Source organism: Aaosphaeria arxii (assembly GCF_010015735.1).
Source record: "Aaosphaeria arxii CBS 175.79 unplaced genomic scaffold BU24scaffold_6, whole genome shotgun sequence".
Classification (NCBI taxonomy): domain Eukaryota; kingdom Fungi; phylum Ascomycota; class Dothideomycetes; order Pleosporales; genus Aaosphaeria; species Aaosphaeria arxii.
The window spans coordinates 156553-173563 of record NW_022983479.1 but is presented as its reverse complement, the minus strand read 5'-3'; the positions used below and the strand labels follow the sequence as shown (position 1 = coordinate 173563).

General features: G+C 50.9%; 4 protein-coding genes across 4 annotated transcripts; 3 read left to right on the top strand and 1 right to left on the bottom strand.

Annotated features, from left to right (window-relative positions):
* The first annotated feature begins 1340 nt into the window (after positions 1-1340).
* On the top strand, positions 1341-3863 carry BU24DRAFT_231154 (engulfment and cell motility protein-like protein 2). Its single transcript, XM_033522169.1, has 4 exons — positions 1341-1715; positions 1772-2880; positions 2932-3194; positions 3270-3863. Exons 1-4 carry the CDS (start codon positions 1449-1451, stop codon positions 3740-3742), a joined length of 2112 nt encoding a protein of 703 aa, XP_033381480.1. The 5' UTR covers positions 1341-1448; the 3' UTR covers positions 3743-3863.
* Positions 3864-8312: 4449 nt separating this feature from the next.
* BU24DRAFT_463962 (uncharacterized protein) lies at positions 8313-10554 on the top strand (the record flags this gene model as incomplete). Its single annotated transcript, XM_033532173.1, has 2 exons — positions 8313-8434; positions 9072-10554. 2 exons carry the CDS (start codon positions 8313-8315, stop codon positions 10552-10554), a joined length of 1605 nt encoding a protein of 534 aa, XP_033381479.1.
* Positions 10555-12418: 1864 nt separating this feature from the next.
* BU24DRAFT_424143 (T-complex protein 1 subunit delta) lies at positions 12419-14474 on the bottom strand. Its single transcript, XM_033528428.1, has 6 exons — positions 14402-14474; positions 14292-14343; positions 14215-14237; positions 14134-14163; positions 13247-14083; positions 12419-13189 (listed from the first exon to the last, which is right to left on the bottom strand). The coding sequence occupies exons 1-6, from the start codon at positions 14456-14458 to the stop codon at positions 12584-12586; spliced, it is 1605 nt and encodes a 534-aa protein (XP_033381478.1). The 5' UTR covers positions 14459-14474; the 3' UTR covers positions 12419-12583.
* A 129-nt stretch (positions 14475-14603) lies between these two features.
* On the top strand, positions 14604-16348 carry BU24DRAFT_424141 (26S protease regulatory subunit 7; the record flags this gene model as incomplete). Its single annotated transcript, XM_033528427.1, has 6 exons — positions 14604-14870; positions 14923-15029; positions 15079-15086; positions 15136-15365; positions 15416-16188; positions 16240-16348. Exons 1-6 carry the CDS (start codon positions 14776-14778, stop codon positions 16344-16346), a joined length of 1320 nt encoding a protein of 439 aa, XP_033381477.1. The 5' UTR covers positions 14604-14775.
* Between the last annotated feature and the right edge of the window lie 663 nt (positions 16349-17011).

The following is a 17011-nucleotide window of genomic DNA, read 5'->3' as shown; positions in this document are numbered from 1 at the left end:
TATGTTTATCAAATGTCCAATTAACGCCAGTTTCAATTCATTCGCTCGCTCTTTTTTTCACATTATGGTATCCTGCTGGTAGCAATTGAGACAGAACGCATCACCCTCCTCCCCGAGCTCGACGCAGCACCCGCTGCACAGTCGCTGGTCGCAGCCCGTGCAGTTCCTCGCACATATGTAGCACGCCTGCTTCGTGCATCCCGAACACCTCAGATACCCGTCCAAGTCGCTCTTCCGCTTCGGCGCCTTGTGGCAGATGTGGCAGGGTCGGAGGTCGATTGGTGGCGTTGTAGCGTACGCGTTGTTGTTGGCTGTGTTGTGCAGGTTTGGTTCTTGAGAGTGGGAATGGTCCACCTCGATGTCCATGAGGTGGGATGGTTGTTTGGTGAGGTGTATTCGTTTCCGGGCGTGGATCTGGCGTCTGGCTTGTTTTACTGGTCGCGTTTCCGTCCATCGGTGGTGGGTGTGCTTGGGTGATATCGTGAAGGCGGTCGATGAGCCGGCGTCGAGGCCCTGAAGGTGGACGGGATGGCTGAGAGGCGAATCGAAGGGAATCGATGAGTTTTGCCTGAAGCCGTGGTTCGATTCGGACAGCACGTAGTTGTGCATGTTGGGCCTCACGTCGTGGGACTTGGGACTCTGATCTCCGCCATCCCTATCCAGACGCCTCTTCCTTTTCCCAAGAGCTGTGTCGTACAAAGCCCCCTGTGTGTCGTTCCAATCGTGCGTTCTTCGTGATGTTGATGGCGAGGCATGATCGTGTTCTGGCCCAAACAGACTGGATGTTATGTACACCATTGCTGCGGCCTCCGAAGAACTCCAACGACGATACGACGACCAGGGGGGTGTTCTTCAAGTGAACGACAGGCAAAGCGGATCGTGGAACGAAAAGACGGTCGATAAGTTGTGGAGTTGGAGGCTGCGAAAAGGTGACGGCCGGTTGGTGGGGAGATTGGTCGATGGACAAGAGAAGTGATTGTTGTAGAGTGCCTCCAGGCATGAGTACCCTAGGCAAGGCAAGGCATGGGCATGCAGTCACCACAGGATGTTCATAGCTCACATGTCCATGTCGCCTTGGGTAACTAACACTTACACTGCACAAGTCTGATCCTGGATGTTGTCGTCTAACTCCTACAGGGTTAGCGCCTTCGTCCGAAATGGCAGGCGCCCTGTAGATCCTCGGTCCACTTCGCGACGCGACAGGCGGTCATTATCTCCATCTACTGTCTGAAGCTACATCGTTACGTTCGTTCCACTGGCTAGATACCGCTGCCTCCAGCAGAACCCAATCGTACATCCGCCGAGCCATTGGGTATCTGCGGAGCCATCTGCGGACTTGCGACCACGCTTGCGCTCACTCCCCTCTCGATTGGCGTCCTCGACTACATCGCATCTCCTTGCCGCTGTCCAAAATTTAAGCGTTGCAGCGACACCCCCCGTTACTCAGTATGGACAACTTGAACGTCGCCGAATTGGTGGAGCGTCTGGGTAGTGACGATGAGTCGGTGCGGAAAATGGCAGCTTTCAGACTGCAAGGTGCAATTGGCGATCCCTCATTCGCGGATGTCTTCATTCATGAAGGGGGTCTACCGAAACTCAGGTTCCTTGCATTGCATTCCACCGGCAATACACTCGCATATGGCCTCACCTCGTTATCGCGGCTCCTGGAGCTGGACAAAGGATGGGATCATGTCACGGACGATCTCATCACAAGAGTGAGTGGTGTGCGATGTCCTCCGCACAGGCACAGGATGCTAATACTGTAGGGAAGATTGTGGAACTTGTCGTCGCGCAACCTCTGGTCAATGTCAATCGAGGCGCAATGTCTGTTCTGGCAGCCATCGTGGGCAACCCGAGCCATCGAAGCTCACAGCCAGGCTGCACTGGCTTTCAACGCCTGAAGCCCGCTGTAGAACTCTACCCCCAATTCCTGCCCACTCTCGTCGAGAAAATTACATCTGCCGACCATGCTCTTTGCGCCAATTCCCTCCAGTTGATCAACTCACTGATGCGGGATGCCATCGCCAACGACGCTGAATTCGAATGGCCGAGATTCATCAAACAACTCCAGGAGCTGGGGGTGATAAAGAGTGTATACGGGCTCATGCAAAGCTCGGCGGTGCAGGACCTGGCCCACCCACTTTTGGAGTTTCAATCTCTGACCAAGGTGCTCTTACGGAAATGGAGAGAGGAACGGGTGGATCTCGAGAAGCCAGACCATCGCCGCGCTCTGCGTGGCCTGCATACTGCAAGCAGTCGCGATAAACCACCGGCCGGAAGCGACCCCAAGGGAAGCGTTAAACACCATCCCGAGAAATGGCGGCGACTAGGTTTTGATACAGAAACTCCCGCTTGGGAATTCGGTGCAACAGGATTCCTGGGCCTCATGGACCTCACGGATTTTGTCTACAAGAACGAAGATGGTTTCCAGAAACTGCTACTTGAACAATCTAGCGAGCCTGCGGAACAGCGCTGCCCTGTTGCAAAGGCAAGCCTGGCGATCACGTCAATTCTGTATGAGCATTTCGAGGTGGATAAGTCGGAAGAAGTAGACGTCAACAGGTACATCTCATTGGAGTCCCGTACGAACTTCGACCGAGCATTCAAGCCGCTGTTGCTGCATTGGTCCCGTCTGCACACAAGCGGGCTGAACGCCTTCATTCGATTGTGGAAAGTAGCTGGCGCGCATGCGGACGACTTTCAGAAGATAGAGGAGCTTGCTCGCATTCTGATGGAGCAGGTCGTCGGCCAGGCCCCGCGTACGAAAGAGATTAAGGAGGTGGAAGAGGAGCTCGTCGACTTTGATATCCAACGGCTCCGAGAGCTTCAGATGGAATTGCTTGAGCTCACATACGAGGACGCTTGGGGTCACCACCTGAGGTATATCACCGAGTCTAATGAACGATTCACAATCATGCTGACACATAGTAGACAAGTTCGTGACGAGCTGAATCACGAAGCCCTCCAGTTCGTTAAGGAGCAACGCATTCGGTGTCTCTTGCAGGGGGCTTGGTTCCCACAGACGATGAACTACAGCAGCGATCTAGGCCCGATAACTAGCAAAACCCTCGATCGAACCGTGCCGACGTCCTGGCGGTTTGTTCGTCTGTCACACAACCGCCGATACCTCCACTTTGCAGACTTCGAAGACAGGACTGAGGCGGAGCCGAGACTGGACACTCTGCAGGAGAAAGGTAGGCACGACCGGCCTAGATGCCTCCCCAGTGTATTATGAAGAGTAATTGGTAACTAACTGTGCCGTTATCTAGTTGATCTTTCGATTGTCTCCTCTGTCGTCAGCAATGTTTCAGCATCAGCCCCGTCAACATCATCTTCTGACAGCACGGTCACGACACGGCCTGGCCACGCATCTACGACAACCAAGATCACGATACATGGATACTTGCCGACGCCAGCGGACAGTCACGCGCGGCAAGCCTCGGAAGTGTCTGGGACGGGCAACGGGCGAGGCCAGAAGGAGGTGGTGCTGCTCCAACTGCACCCCCAGAGCCATGTGCTTGCGTCCGAGTGGCTGGACGGTCTTCTCATGCTGCTGAACCAGCAGCCCATCACCGCCGACACGAACAAGCTCGTGAACCTGATCGGCGGGTACGGACTGAAGATTCGACTGCTCAACGTGCGGTTCGAGGACGTGGGCATGGAGGAGCCGGTCCTGCCCAGCCGCGAGGGACTAGACGACGACTACTACTACGACATTGGGGGCATGGACAGTGGTGTCTGAGGAGGAGGAGGAACCGAGTACCTGGGCTGAAATCTTTCTTTCTTCGTTTCTTTCTCGAATAGGCAAAGCCGTGCCACGAGGCGGCGGCGGCGCAGATCTGACCGCGCCCGCGCCCGAGAGCTGGTACGCTCTGGTACCCTCCTGTCTCATTGCGGAGCAATGCCAATAACTACATACTTGAAGATGGGTGGTGGGTTTGGGGAAGTTGACCGGAGATTCCTCGCATACTCCAGCAGGAGGCGTCACACACACACTACGAACGAATGCCCGCCTTTGCAACGACTAACGAATTGATACCGGGAGAGGGGGTGGAGGGGCTGTGTGGGGATTTTCTTCGATAGGCGTTTTTCGGTGGAAGCAAGGGAGGGAAAGCGGGCGTAAAAAGCGAAGGGGGGGCAATTGTGCAGTAGTGTTTCGTCGTTTTCTATTCTGGATGACATTTTCGGATCTCAGGGCGTCTGGGGCCGATGTTTTTTTGATTGATTGAGCGGGAGCCCAGTACCCAGTATCCAGTACCCAGGAAGATTCCTACTTGTTGGGTCGCTTACCCCAGACGAGAGAGGGTGAGAGGAAGGAGAAGAGAAGAGAGGGAGGGGGACACTCATCAAACCGATAGGACGGCACGACGGGAGTACAGGACAATAGCGAGAGGCAATACGAGGCACATAGATAGACACCTTTCCACTCCGTCCCGTAGTCTATCTACCTACCTACGAGAAGGACGCGAGACACGCAATTACAATACCCAGTTTTCCCGCCGTCACACAAAACCCATGAAGAACGTATATGTATGCACATACCAGGTACTCGTACGTACGTACGTAGTTTAATGAATACCCAAGTAAGCGGAAACACATGGGCAGCTTATGTTGACTCTGTCGTGCATGATGGGGCGTTTTTTTGGCGATGGGTGACACGCGCGCGCGGTGGGTGCGTGGATTGGCGGCATAGGCATGGGGATTCTTTCTGTTTGGGGGAAGACGGCGGAGGGGCCGAAGGAGTGAGATGGATATGGAATACCTGGGAAATTATCGTAGATACTGTACGGGGTGCTGTTCAGCTATGTGGAGGGGAGGGGGGTTCGATGTATCAGCTCGGGGCTGGAAGAAATCAGGCGTATGGCGTAGGTAGATAGTTGGATATTCAGTCAGCACGGTGGTCGACGAGATAGTGATAGATGAAATAGGGATATAGACAGATACAAAGAGAAAAAAAGGAGGGAGGAAATAATAAGATATGGTTTTGATATGAATTATGATAGCAATAATGACGGTGTGGTGATGGTATCTAACCGTCTAGTTATGTTCTGCTTTCTGTTTGTCTGTCTGTGTATTTGACTTAAAAAAAGGAAAAATATCAACGGGGTACGGAGACTACAGGCACATGAACGTCACAAGAAGTGTATCGACAGTAAATGGATGAGGTTACGGAGTAGTATTCCAACCAACGACATGGAAGCAACGGCGGCAGCCACGACAGATAAGTATGTATGAAAGAAGGGGTCGTTGGCTTGATAGTATTGTATTTTGACCATCAGTTCGGTAAATCAGTCGCTCGATCGTTCCATCATTTCCAAATCGACTTTTCGAATTGAATTGACGAATTCGAAATCTAAGGTGATTAATCAAATGGGATGTGTACATCGTATACATACAAAGTGTGGAGTATGTGTATATATGTGTGTGTTTACTTAATGGCGCGTGTCGTTCGCGTGTGCGTTATATTTACATGTAAATATAAATATAAACATAAACATCTTAGTATGGCGAGCAGAGGTCGTGTAATCGTAGATCCATGTAATGCCATGCTTCGAATACCGTATCGTATCATACCATCATGCCATGCGATTACCGTACCATAGTTAAAGCAAAGAGTGTGTCGCTCACAGTGGGCCGTCCAGTCGGTCGGTCGGCAGGCACGGAGTACACTCTTCTGGTGTTATTAATATCGACGAACTCGTGGTGGGATGGAGATTGGGAGAAATCAGAACCTATGCGGATAATGGGTTGAGGAGGGGGAGGAGGGGTGGGTGGGCATATGCGGTTCCTGGACTAGTGTTGAAGTCTTGTCGCGCGCGCGTATTGAGTGTCCTATGGGGGCGCTGGGCCTGTCTTATGGCCGCCGTTTGCCAGGTCTGGGCGTTCAGGCACGATCGGGGGTCAAATTCTGAGCGGGATAAGTATTGTACGAGAATGATGGTCATAATGGCCGGGACTTTCAGGAAGGCAGTGTAAGACTGTAAGTGTTAGTGCGGACTAGATAGTAGTGCTCGGTTGAATGTCGATCCAATGTACTGTATGTGAAACAGTTGAGCGAGAAAAAGTTGTATGGATGAAATGGGTAGACTACTCGGTTAACGATAGAGAGATGAGAGACAGAGAGCGATCTACGGATGGCATATGGCAAATTGGTAGCTACTGAATGATGATGTTGAGGGTGGAAAGAGTTTGAAGAGTGGAGATGAGGAAATGCGGCACAGATGGTACAGCGTTGGTAGTCGCGTGGCACACGTTGGATTACGATGTGTTGTACAACCGCTTCCTGCAAGCATGTGGTCACGCTCTATGGATGGTTGGATGTATCATGCAATCTATGGGTGGATTGGTATGTATGTATGTACTCCGTACTTGCAGTCTCGAACTTGGAGGTTGGGTACAGTACATACAAGGTCAGCGAGTACGAATTACGAAGGTCTGTAGGGCAAGAGAAAGGAGGATTCTGTTTGAGAGTGCATCGTTGTAGTTACGCCAGCGCCACGAAGTGAACCCAAGCCACGAATGTCAGCAGGTGAGGAGACAAGGCGTCTCTTGTTGGATTGCGCTGAATGGAACGATGTAAAGAAAGAAGGATGGAAGGAATGACGGGAGGATTGTTGGGGTTGGATGGAGAAGTGTTGGAGACAGCACAGCGATGATGGGAAGTGGATTTGGACGGATTGTGGAAGATCGGAATGGCAATGGACTGAGGTTGAAGTGTCTCGGAGGAGGAACGCCAGGATTGGTGACGAGTTATACCCAATTGGGGTTAGGGTAGGGGCATGAGTGGATATGGCGTTGGATGGTTGGATGCATCTATGAAACACAAAACATGCAGATGGGGCACTTGGTGAGCTGTACGGCGTAGGTACGTACATGACAAGACAAGACAGAACAAGACAAGCCAACTAATACATACCTAGTTACCTAGAACTATAGGTGAGAAAAGAGATGGATCTGTGGAGCTGCCTCGTCGAGCGATCAATCATCAGTCCAACTCATCCTTGTTCTTTGTTCATGTCCATGTCCATGTCCACGCTCATGGTTTAGTACGAGTGGTTAGAGCAGCCTGTTCCTGTAGCACTTGTTGCTCCCATCCTGTACCTGTACCTGTACCTGGGTCCTGTGGTCGGTATGTTATGTATCCAACACATGATCAGACCGTAAGAGTGGCGCTCAAACATGCGTGCGTTCGGGCGTGCCAGCTGGCGAACATCCAGGCCAGGGTAGAGTAGGGTAGGGTAGGGCAAGGGGGCCGGATGATTATTATTGTTATTATTATTTGCAATAATTACAATCAATGAGGATGAAGTGGCAGTATTTCATCTGACGGATGATGAGCTGAGTGGAGGGAGAGAAAGGTTTATTGATTGAATTGATTGAATGAATTGAACGATTACTCCGTACACAGGACAGGTACCAGGTAGATGGGCCTTCCCTGGGGCAATTCACGCCCCCATGTCCCAGCTTTTGCGGCTGCTCGTGTGTACCCGGGTGTACTTAGGAACAAGTAGCTAGTTACCTACTCACTTGGTAGTTAGATACCTCTACCTAGGTATTACTCCGTAGTTATTTACGGACTAACTACCGTCCATTGTAATTTACCTTGTACTCTCTCTGTACACCGACAGTCTTTGTCTGTTTGTACATACGGAGTACATACATATGTACATACATATGTAGATGCATACATGCATATACATATACACACTAGCTAACACCACCTACATACACAGTAGAGGGACAGCATACAACAGACGCCGTTACCATTGTAGCTACACAGGCGTTATTAGTTATGAGTTGTTACATATTACTTATGATACATAGTGCGCACATCTTTGTCCACATTCATCTTCATCGGTTCTACGCCTTCCTGGCCCTGTCCTTCCTTCGTTAAGTCGCAGTTATACCCTGTCACCCTGTCTGTCTATCTTTGCCCTGCCCTGCCCTGCCCTGTCCTGCATATCATCCACCCCATCCATCCACCCACCCCATACCCATACAGTGGCATACACAATACACATAGTACATACACACACGATACACACGCACACGATACACAAACCCCTCTCTCTTCAATCCTCTCGCTTTCTCTTTTTCTCCTTATTCTTCTATTTCATCCCTACCCTTACTATACTATACCCTGCCCTGCCCTACCTTTTCCTCTTCTTTCCTTCTTTCTTTTCTTCTTCTGTACACCTTTCGCCTTCCTTTTCACTTCATTCACATTCATTTACACCCACCTGCAGTCACTTCTTGCCTCCAATCTAACCACTTGCCTCTGCATTCGACACGTTGGAGGGTGGTACTTCACGATGAAGGCCATGAAGGCCATAAGGGAGAGGAGGATGGAGAGGATGGAATGGAGCAGCAGGGAAAAGACAACGGTCGTATCCCTCTCGCATGCCGAGTTCGAGGCGCTGCCACTTAAAATCCAGTGAGTCGTGATGCAACTGCACCAAACGCTTTCTCATCACATCCACACCCGGCACATCACCACCACAATCACCACCACATGTTTCCACTTACTCCCGCTACTACACATTATCACACGCATCACACCTACACACAACACATAGGCTGTTGATCACTTTATCGCCATCGCCGTATCCGTCGTCGGCATGATACCTCCATCTCCCCCATCCCCCATTTTCCTAACCCCTTCCCGCCACCAGACCGTCCGTTTCTATGCATTGTACCTTGCAGCAGCAGCAGCAACTACTTCCAATTCATCCACTCCCCATTGCTAGTTATCCCTCCCTCGTTCTCGTTCTCGTTCAGTCTCGTTTGAGTCGTTCCTTTTTCTTGTCTTCCCCCTTCTTCCGATTCTTCCAATTCTTCCCCAGGCTCAATCCGTCATGGCGTCCATGCCGAACCCACACACCCACGTCCGCATGCCTGTCTCCCCCTGCCTAAACCGTTCCATGCCCATGCTCGTGGCCTTAGTCCTCGCCGACTTGCCATAGTTCATGCTCATGTTCATGCTCACTCACGACTCACGTTCTTATTCACGTTCATATTCACGCTCCCGTTCCTGCCAATGCTGACTCTTCCTCTCTTCTTCCCCTCGCTAGGTCAAAATACTTCTCTCCCCTCGAACGTCTGCGCATAGCAGAGTCGGCAGAGCAGCAGTTCCTTTTTGGTCCCACGCCGCTTCACCACCAATCCCACCGTCGTCGCGTTCGTCTCCACCACCGCCAGCGCCGCATTCTGCGCAGAGCTCCAGGCCCCCACCGTTGCTGCGATTTCGATTTCGATTTCAATTGCAATTGCGAATGCGGGCACTACACTGGCGTTTCACAGCAAGCATCCTCCCTCTATCGTGCGCTGCCTGCCAAGTTGCGCCGCCAGCACCTCTCCCGCGAAGAACAACTTTTATTGTTCGGGACCTACAGTTCGCCCTCGCAGCAGCGTGCGTTGAACACTTTCCAGTTCGACTTGCGCTCCCGTAGCAGTAGCGAAGAAGACCGTTCGCGGCGACCTTCCCGCTCTCCCAGTCCGCACGCGAACATCAACACCACCCAACCCTTTGGGAAAGAGGAAGCCAGGGAGCGACAGAAACACCAGCAGCAGAAACACCAGAATTTCCCCCGATCGGACGCCATGGCACCTCCTGTCTCGCACGCGGGGTCACCACCGCAGGCCCATTTCCGCCGGACGCTCTCCCTCTCCAGCATATCCCTGCCCTTCCGCCATTCGACCTCGTCCGCTCCCATTGTGGTGGATCAGTCCTCACCATTCGGCCATTCTCAAACTAGACTCCACCAGCGATCGGTTTCTCAAACACAATTACTGGGGCGGAGATCGTCCCACGCGGCGGCCGCGCCCGTCTTCGATCCGGAGGCTACCCACTATCGCGACCCAGAGGCTCGAAAGAAGCTCCGCATGTTCCTCGCCTCACCTCAAAAGTTCGACGAGGCTGTGGAGTTTGGATTTCCTGCGACCGCCGGGAACATAGTCCCACAGCCGAGCTATCAGCTACCGCCAATCGCCACAGATGCCCAACACTTCTCTCGCGACTTTCAGACGTTTCTCCGCGACGACAAGATGTCATTCCTAGATAATGAGGAGGACTCTGATCTCGGTGAGGATGAGGAAGGTCCCGGTATGGTTGCCAATGGCCGCAGCGATAGTCCTAAACGCACTACCGAGAATCATACACCAGACTCTGATGGCGATTCCTTGGAGGACTTCGATTCACCTATCACACCGTCGAGCATAGGCCCATCCTTTCGCGTCCATACTCGAGGATCACCCTCGCACTTCTCGTCTTTGGACTCCACCGACTTGAGCCCGATGCACTTAATGAATGGACGCATCAACCGGGAGATGACGCTCCGTATGACATTAACGCGGCCGGATTTGCGTGCCGACGAAGAGCAACTCTACGGTTGGAGGACACCGAGCGTTGCGAAGGACGACCCATACGCACTGGAGGAGTTGCATCTCACGGACGACATGACCGGTGCGAATGGCGCCTTTGCCGTCAAGCCCAAAGCGCAAGGAAACCTTGTTACGAGGTTGTTCAAGCGTGCCAGCAAGAGGGGAGGTCGATGAACTCTAAAGTTCGGTCCGAATCGGAAACCCTAAGGACAAACACACACAAACACAACGGAAACGAACTAGTTGCGACGACATGCAGGTACCGCCCCCCACCCTAACCTTTATGGATCCCACGATGGAACGAAACTATCATCTCTCATGCGACGACGAACCCTCGCACTATCACGATGTCATGCCGCGATGGTCTCACTATCCTTATCTATTGAAGTTCCAATCAGGCAGCCCAATTGCCTGGTCACGAAGAAAATTGTTTTTGCGCTTCAGCGGGCGTTCTAATTTTAATTCAAATCTCGATCTCGATCTAAATAAAAAGTCACCATTTCCTTTCCCCTCTATTCCTGTGCCATGGATGGAATAAGCCATGGCATGCCTGTATTATATATATATTTATTAACACTTTCCTAGAGTCATTGTTGCGGGTTCATCTACTACGGGTGTTTCCGCGTAGAGGAGGAAAGATGAACGATTAGTGTGTGGTGGCCCTCCAACTAGTTTACCTTTCAAACCTACATCTCTGACTTGTGGGGGCGGGTTTAACTTTGGAGAGTGTTGTGACGCGAGGATGTTTTTGAAAGCAAGATTGAACAGATCCGGTATGCAGCAGACAGACAGTAGAACTAGTCGCTGTTTGCAGCCACACATTTTTTGATACCCAAGGTCTATTGAACAAACAAAAAAAGATCAAAACGGAAATGAAAATGAGAATGATTCATGCTTTAGATTCCTCGCCTCTATCTAGCATTAAAAGCGTGATCAACAACTGTCAATATCGTACAAGGTATCTATTGAATTTGAATTTCAACGACCGGCAGCCCGCGTTACCCGCACCCAGGCAGGTACTTGCAATCCCAAACCCATACAAAGCAGCCATGTACCGTGTGAAGACCAGCCAGCCAGCCATCCCGCCATTCGTTATATTGTATCATACCGTCTATCGCGGGAGCATGAACTTGGCGGCCCTTTCAAGCCTGGCGCGGTCTAGCCTGACTAGTGTAGTGTAGTCGTGAGCAAACGATGTCAGTGACCGGGGGGGGCGCTCTTCCATGAAAGTAATTTATTGATTGATGTATCCTCTTGTCTCTTTGGCGCTCCCGTTTCTTTCCTGAGAGATTTGAGGTAAGGGGGAGGGGGGAGGGGGACAGGGCGGGGGTTGTTGGTCATGGAGGTGGTCATGCGGATCATCGTGCTTGCTGTGGTGATGGCTGCCCGTCATGTGTGAAAGTTGGGGGGGAGGGGGCCGGGTGGGGGACAATGGTCGTTATGTGATGGGTATCGATAGATAGGTCGTAGGTTGTCTTCGAGATGTGTAAGACGTTAGTGAGATGAGAGGAGAATAGAAAAGAACGAAGGCCTTGCTCAGAGTGGTTCCGTCGGTTCTATCTCCCCGTCTGCTCTACGCTTAGACACGGAGATGGAGACAGAGACGACAAGGCGATGCCATTGAGGGAGGGAGGGACGGAAGACGGGAGACGGGAGATCGCTTTCGGCTTTAGGTTGTTTTACGTGAGCGGATGGGTGGGTATGATTGATGGAGAGGGTTTCCTTGTCTTATGGAATGGGTCCAGGGGGAAGTGTGGTTCCGGTGAATGTGGAGGGCTGTGAAGTAGTAGGTTGAATGGTCGGTGGATAGGTGGGTACGGATGAGTAGTTTGTTGAAGGTCGTTCGGTATTGGAAATCCATCTACTTCGTACTTGTGTGGGGATAAGAGTGTCTGAGATTTTCACAAGGATTGAATGTTGATCATGGGTGGTGGGTATGTAGCTGGGAGGTGAATAGTAGGTAGTTAGTAACGGGTACCGGGTGTACTGTACCTGTATACATCACTTAAGTATTGTATCGTTAGTAAAGAAGGAAGAATCGGTTGCTTAGTCTTTCGTCATGCATTCAAAGTTTCCATCTACTGCTTGCTTTCTGCCCGGTATCTACGACGATTGCAAAAATACATTGGGGGTAGTCTTTCTTGAACACTTTTTGAGGAAACATGGCCCACCTTGAAATGAATGACTAGGTGGCACGCCTCTTTTACCGCGACAAAGCAATGTCGTCGATTCTCAGAATCATCTTGACCGTCTCCGCCGCGAGCTCGATCGCGCTCGTGCTGACAAGCAGAGGCTGGAGCACCTTCTCCTCGGAGATGTCGTTCTTCACACCACCGCTCTTGATGCTGATGCCCGCGTTCCTCTGGCCCTGGGCGTGTCGATGTCGCAGGTCTGTCACCACCTTGATGCTGTTGAGACCCGCGTTCTCTGCCAGCGTTGTGGGAATCACCTCGAGGGCATCCGCGAATGCCTTCCAGCAGATGGCCTCGGTGCCCGTCAGCTCGCGGGACAGCGTAGCCAGCTGGTGTGAGATCTCGATTTCAGGGGCGCCTCCTCCGGCGAGGAGAGCCTTCTTCTTGACGAGCGAGCGGATGGCGCAGTGTGCGTCGTGCAGGGAGCGCTCCGTCTCGTCGAGGATGAGCGAGTTGGCTCCGCGGCAGACGATGGAGACAGTCGAGGCGGCAGCCTTGACGCCAGAGACCTTGACGTAGCGGGCGCCCGACGATTGCACCTCTTCAACTAGGTCTGCGGTGCCGAGCTTGTCCTCGGTGAATGAATCAATGTCGGCAATGGGTTTGCATCCAGTGCTCTACAGTGTATTGGTTAGCTAGATTCTGAGATGGTGGATGCTGGCGTCTGTAGATACCTTGCAAATGAATTCAATCTCGTCCCGCTCAATGTCCTTGACGACGAGGATCTTGAGCTTGGAGAGGAAGTGCAAACTGAGGTCATTGACGGCGTCTCGGAGAATAGACTTCTGGATGAAAAGGACATTGCACTTCGCCTTCTGGATCTTCTTGACCATGGTCAAGAGATACGTACGCTCCTCCTTGAGGATCTTGTCCATTTGCCTGTAATCATTGACCATGATCTGATTCTCCATGTCCGGTTTGGGAGGGCTCAGCTGGAACTGGATCAATCCTATTCTCGCCTTCTCCTTAGTTGTGGGGCCGCCGGCACTCTTGACAACGGGCTGGTTGAGCACAAGACCGTCAATCATCTCGCTGTCTTCGATGGTTCCTCCCAACTTCTTGATCATCCTTATATTCTTCAAGTCGACGTTATCTGCTGTTTTGGGGTCGATGACCTTGAGCACCGAGTCTACGGCCATGGCGGGGAGCTTCGGTTCCTGGGCTACAATCTTCGATGACAGAGAAGTCACGGCTGTCTTCAAAAGTGTAGGCGTGTCCGTGAGAGAGATGGGGATTGACATGTCGGTGAGGATTTCGATAGCCTTGGCCGCCGCTCGCTGGAAAGACTCCGAGATGACAGTGGGGTGGATTCCTTTGGCCAACAACCGCTCAGCAGCTCCGAGGAGACTGCCTGCTATCACAACGACTGAAGTTGTGCCATCTCCTGCTTCGATATCTTGCGCATGGGCAAGGTCAACGAGCATCTTCGCGGAGGGGTGCATTACGCTCATTTGGTTCAGCATAGTGGCTCCGTCGTTGGTAATGAGAGTCTCTCCTTTGCCAGTTTGGATCTGCCGTGTGTCAGATCCTATCAATATGTATATATCATTATCCCACAAACCATCTTGTCCATTCCCTTAGGTCCCAAAGACTATGTCCAAGTTAGTATACCGAGATGTATTCGTGGTTATATGGTATTTACGGTTCGGATGGCATCAGCCACAGCTGTATTTTCAAGTAAGCTTCACATTCCAACCATATTGTAGACATTTGCCATACCTCTTGCAGCGACAATATTAGCTATCCTCACTGCCCGCGGCTTTTCCTTATCCTGTAGTCTTTATTAGCAAAAGGTCGAACCGCGAACTAATAGAATAAGGATTTCGTACTCTGAAGGCGGCATTTGAGCCGCCCCCGCCACTTCCACTTGCTACCTGGGCTGCCATGATGTATGAGTTCGAGTATATGAGGTGGTGTATATGGTCGGTGGGGGGCACTGAGCTTGCGCCTAAATTTCTTGAGCGCGAACGCACGCGTCGGAATAACCCCGGACGCCAAGCTCCGACCGACTTACTGATTACAACCACCTAACTACGACACCCGTCTCTAAGAGCTTCTACATACATCTACAAGCCGCCGAATCAGCCTCATCCATACGCAGACCCTCCTTTGAATTCCGACCTACGTAGTCCTTCCGAAATTCCGCACCCTCGCAGATCAAACTCGATACAACCTTCCACGAGCTCGCTCTCCAACCTCCACCATGCCCAGTGCCACCGGGTCGAGTTGGGAGAAATACCAGAAGAACTTCGCCGACGATGAGATAGAGGAGAAGAAGATAACTCCTCTCACTGATGAGTACGGTTTCGGAAGATATGGATTGATCCGGACGAGACTAAACATGCGTTAGGGACATTCAGGTGTTGAAGACATATGGCGCCGCGCCATATGCGGCAGAGCTGAAGAAGCTCGAGAAAGAGGTCAAAGATAAGCAACAGACTATAAATGAGAAGATTGGTATGTATGTTCAGCCTTGGACTCGAGAAATAAGCTAACAGCATTGCAGGCGTCAAGGTAAATCCAACTACGATGTCTCACTTGTACAACCCTAACGAAGTCTCAGGAATCGGACACTGGTCTTGCGCCACCTCATCTATGGGACATCGCTGCCGACAGACAACGCATGCAAGAAGAACAGCCACTTCAAGTTGCCCGATGCACAAAGATAATACAAGATGAAAAGGACACCGATAAGAGCAAATACGTCATTAATGTCAAACAAATCGCCAAGTTCGTCGTCAATTTGGGCGAGCGTGTGTCGCCCACGGATATTGAGGAGGGTATGCGAGTAGGGTTAGTATCAGTACCACCCGAATGAAGTTCTGAAGCTAAAGGAACAATAGTGTGGACAGGAATAAGTACCAGATCCTCCTTCCGCTACCGCCTAAGATCGATCCCTCAGTCACGATGATGACAGTCGAAGACAAGCCGGACGTAACTTACGGCGACGTCGGAGGTTGCAAGGAGCAGATTGAGAAACTACGAGAAGTCGTTGAAATGCCTCTGCTGTCACCGGAACGTTTCGTGAACCTCGGTATCGATCCTCCTAAAGGTGCCCTTCTCTACGGACCACCAGGAACCGGAAAGACCTTATGTGCTCGTGCAGTTGCCAACAGAACCGACGCAACATTCATCCGAGTCATCGGTTCCGAACTCGTCCAAAAGTACGTTGGTGAGGGTGCACGAATGGTGCGAGAGCTTTTCGAGATGGCGCGGACAAAGAAAGCATGCATCATTTTCTTCGACGAAGTGGATGCTATTGGCGGTGCTCGTTTCGATGACGGTGCAGGAGGCGACAACGAAGTTCAGCGAACTATGCTTGAGCTCATTACCCAACTCGACGGCTTCGACTCCCGTGGCAATATCAAAGTCATGTTTGCCACCAACAGACCGTCCACTCTTGATCCTGCACTCATGCGTCCCGGCCGTATCGACCGTAAGATCGAGTTCTCGCTGCCTGATATGGAGGGTCGCGCCAACATCCTCCGCATTCATGCCAAGAGTATGAGCGTCGAGCGGGACATCAGATGGGAACTGATTTCACGACTTTGTCCAAACAGTACCGGTGCTGAATTGAGGAGTGTTGCCACAGAAGCGGGAATGTTCGCTATACGCGGTTAGTTGAGCTTTTTACTGTCATGAAATATCATAACTGACAATTTTGCAGCGCGAAGAAAGGTTGCGACCGAGAAGGATTTCCTCGCTGCTGTGGACAAGGTTATCAAGGGTAACCTGAAGTTCAATTCTACTGCCACGTACATGCAATACAATTAGGGGAGCATCTTTGAGGGAACTCTTGATGGATGGTAGTGGTTTGCACCTAAGACAACTGTATAATTATTAGGGACGGCGCTCGCTATAGATAGCAAACGAAACCTACAGTTCTATCTTCCGACCATGAACGAATCAATAGAAATTCATAATCATAAGTCCAATAATTAACAATTTAGCTCACAACGTATTTAAAAATGAATTAATGTGTGAAGTTATAGCAGGTGATTCAGCTTACAACATATCTTAATACAAATTAATATATAAAATTATAGTAGGTAATTTAGCTTACAGCGTATCTAACACAGATTAAAACACAATCTTATAGTAGGTGATTTAGCTTACAGCGTATTTAAATCTTATATATAAATTGACAACAACCAACTTTTAACTTAGAACCTTGCGCGAAGCGCTTTCTTTTGTACTCTTCCGATTTTTCTATTTTCCTCTGTCGCCGTCGCCGTCGCGGTGCAAACTTAATACTTTTCAGCCGTGCACCCTGCCTCATGGTCCTCTGGTCATGCCTATACAATATTCTGCTCCATGTCTATCCAGTACCTATGTATTCCCCTATTCCTTTCTTCTTCTTCTTCTTCTTCTTCTTCTTCTTCTTCTTCTTCTTCTTCTTCTTCTTCTTCTTCTTCTTCTTCTTCTTCTTCTTCTTCTTC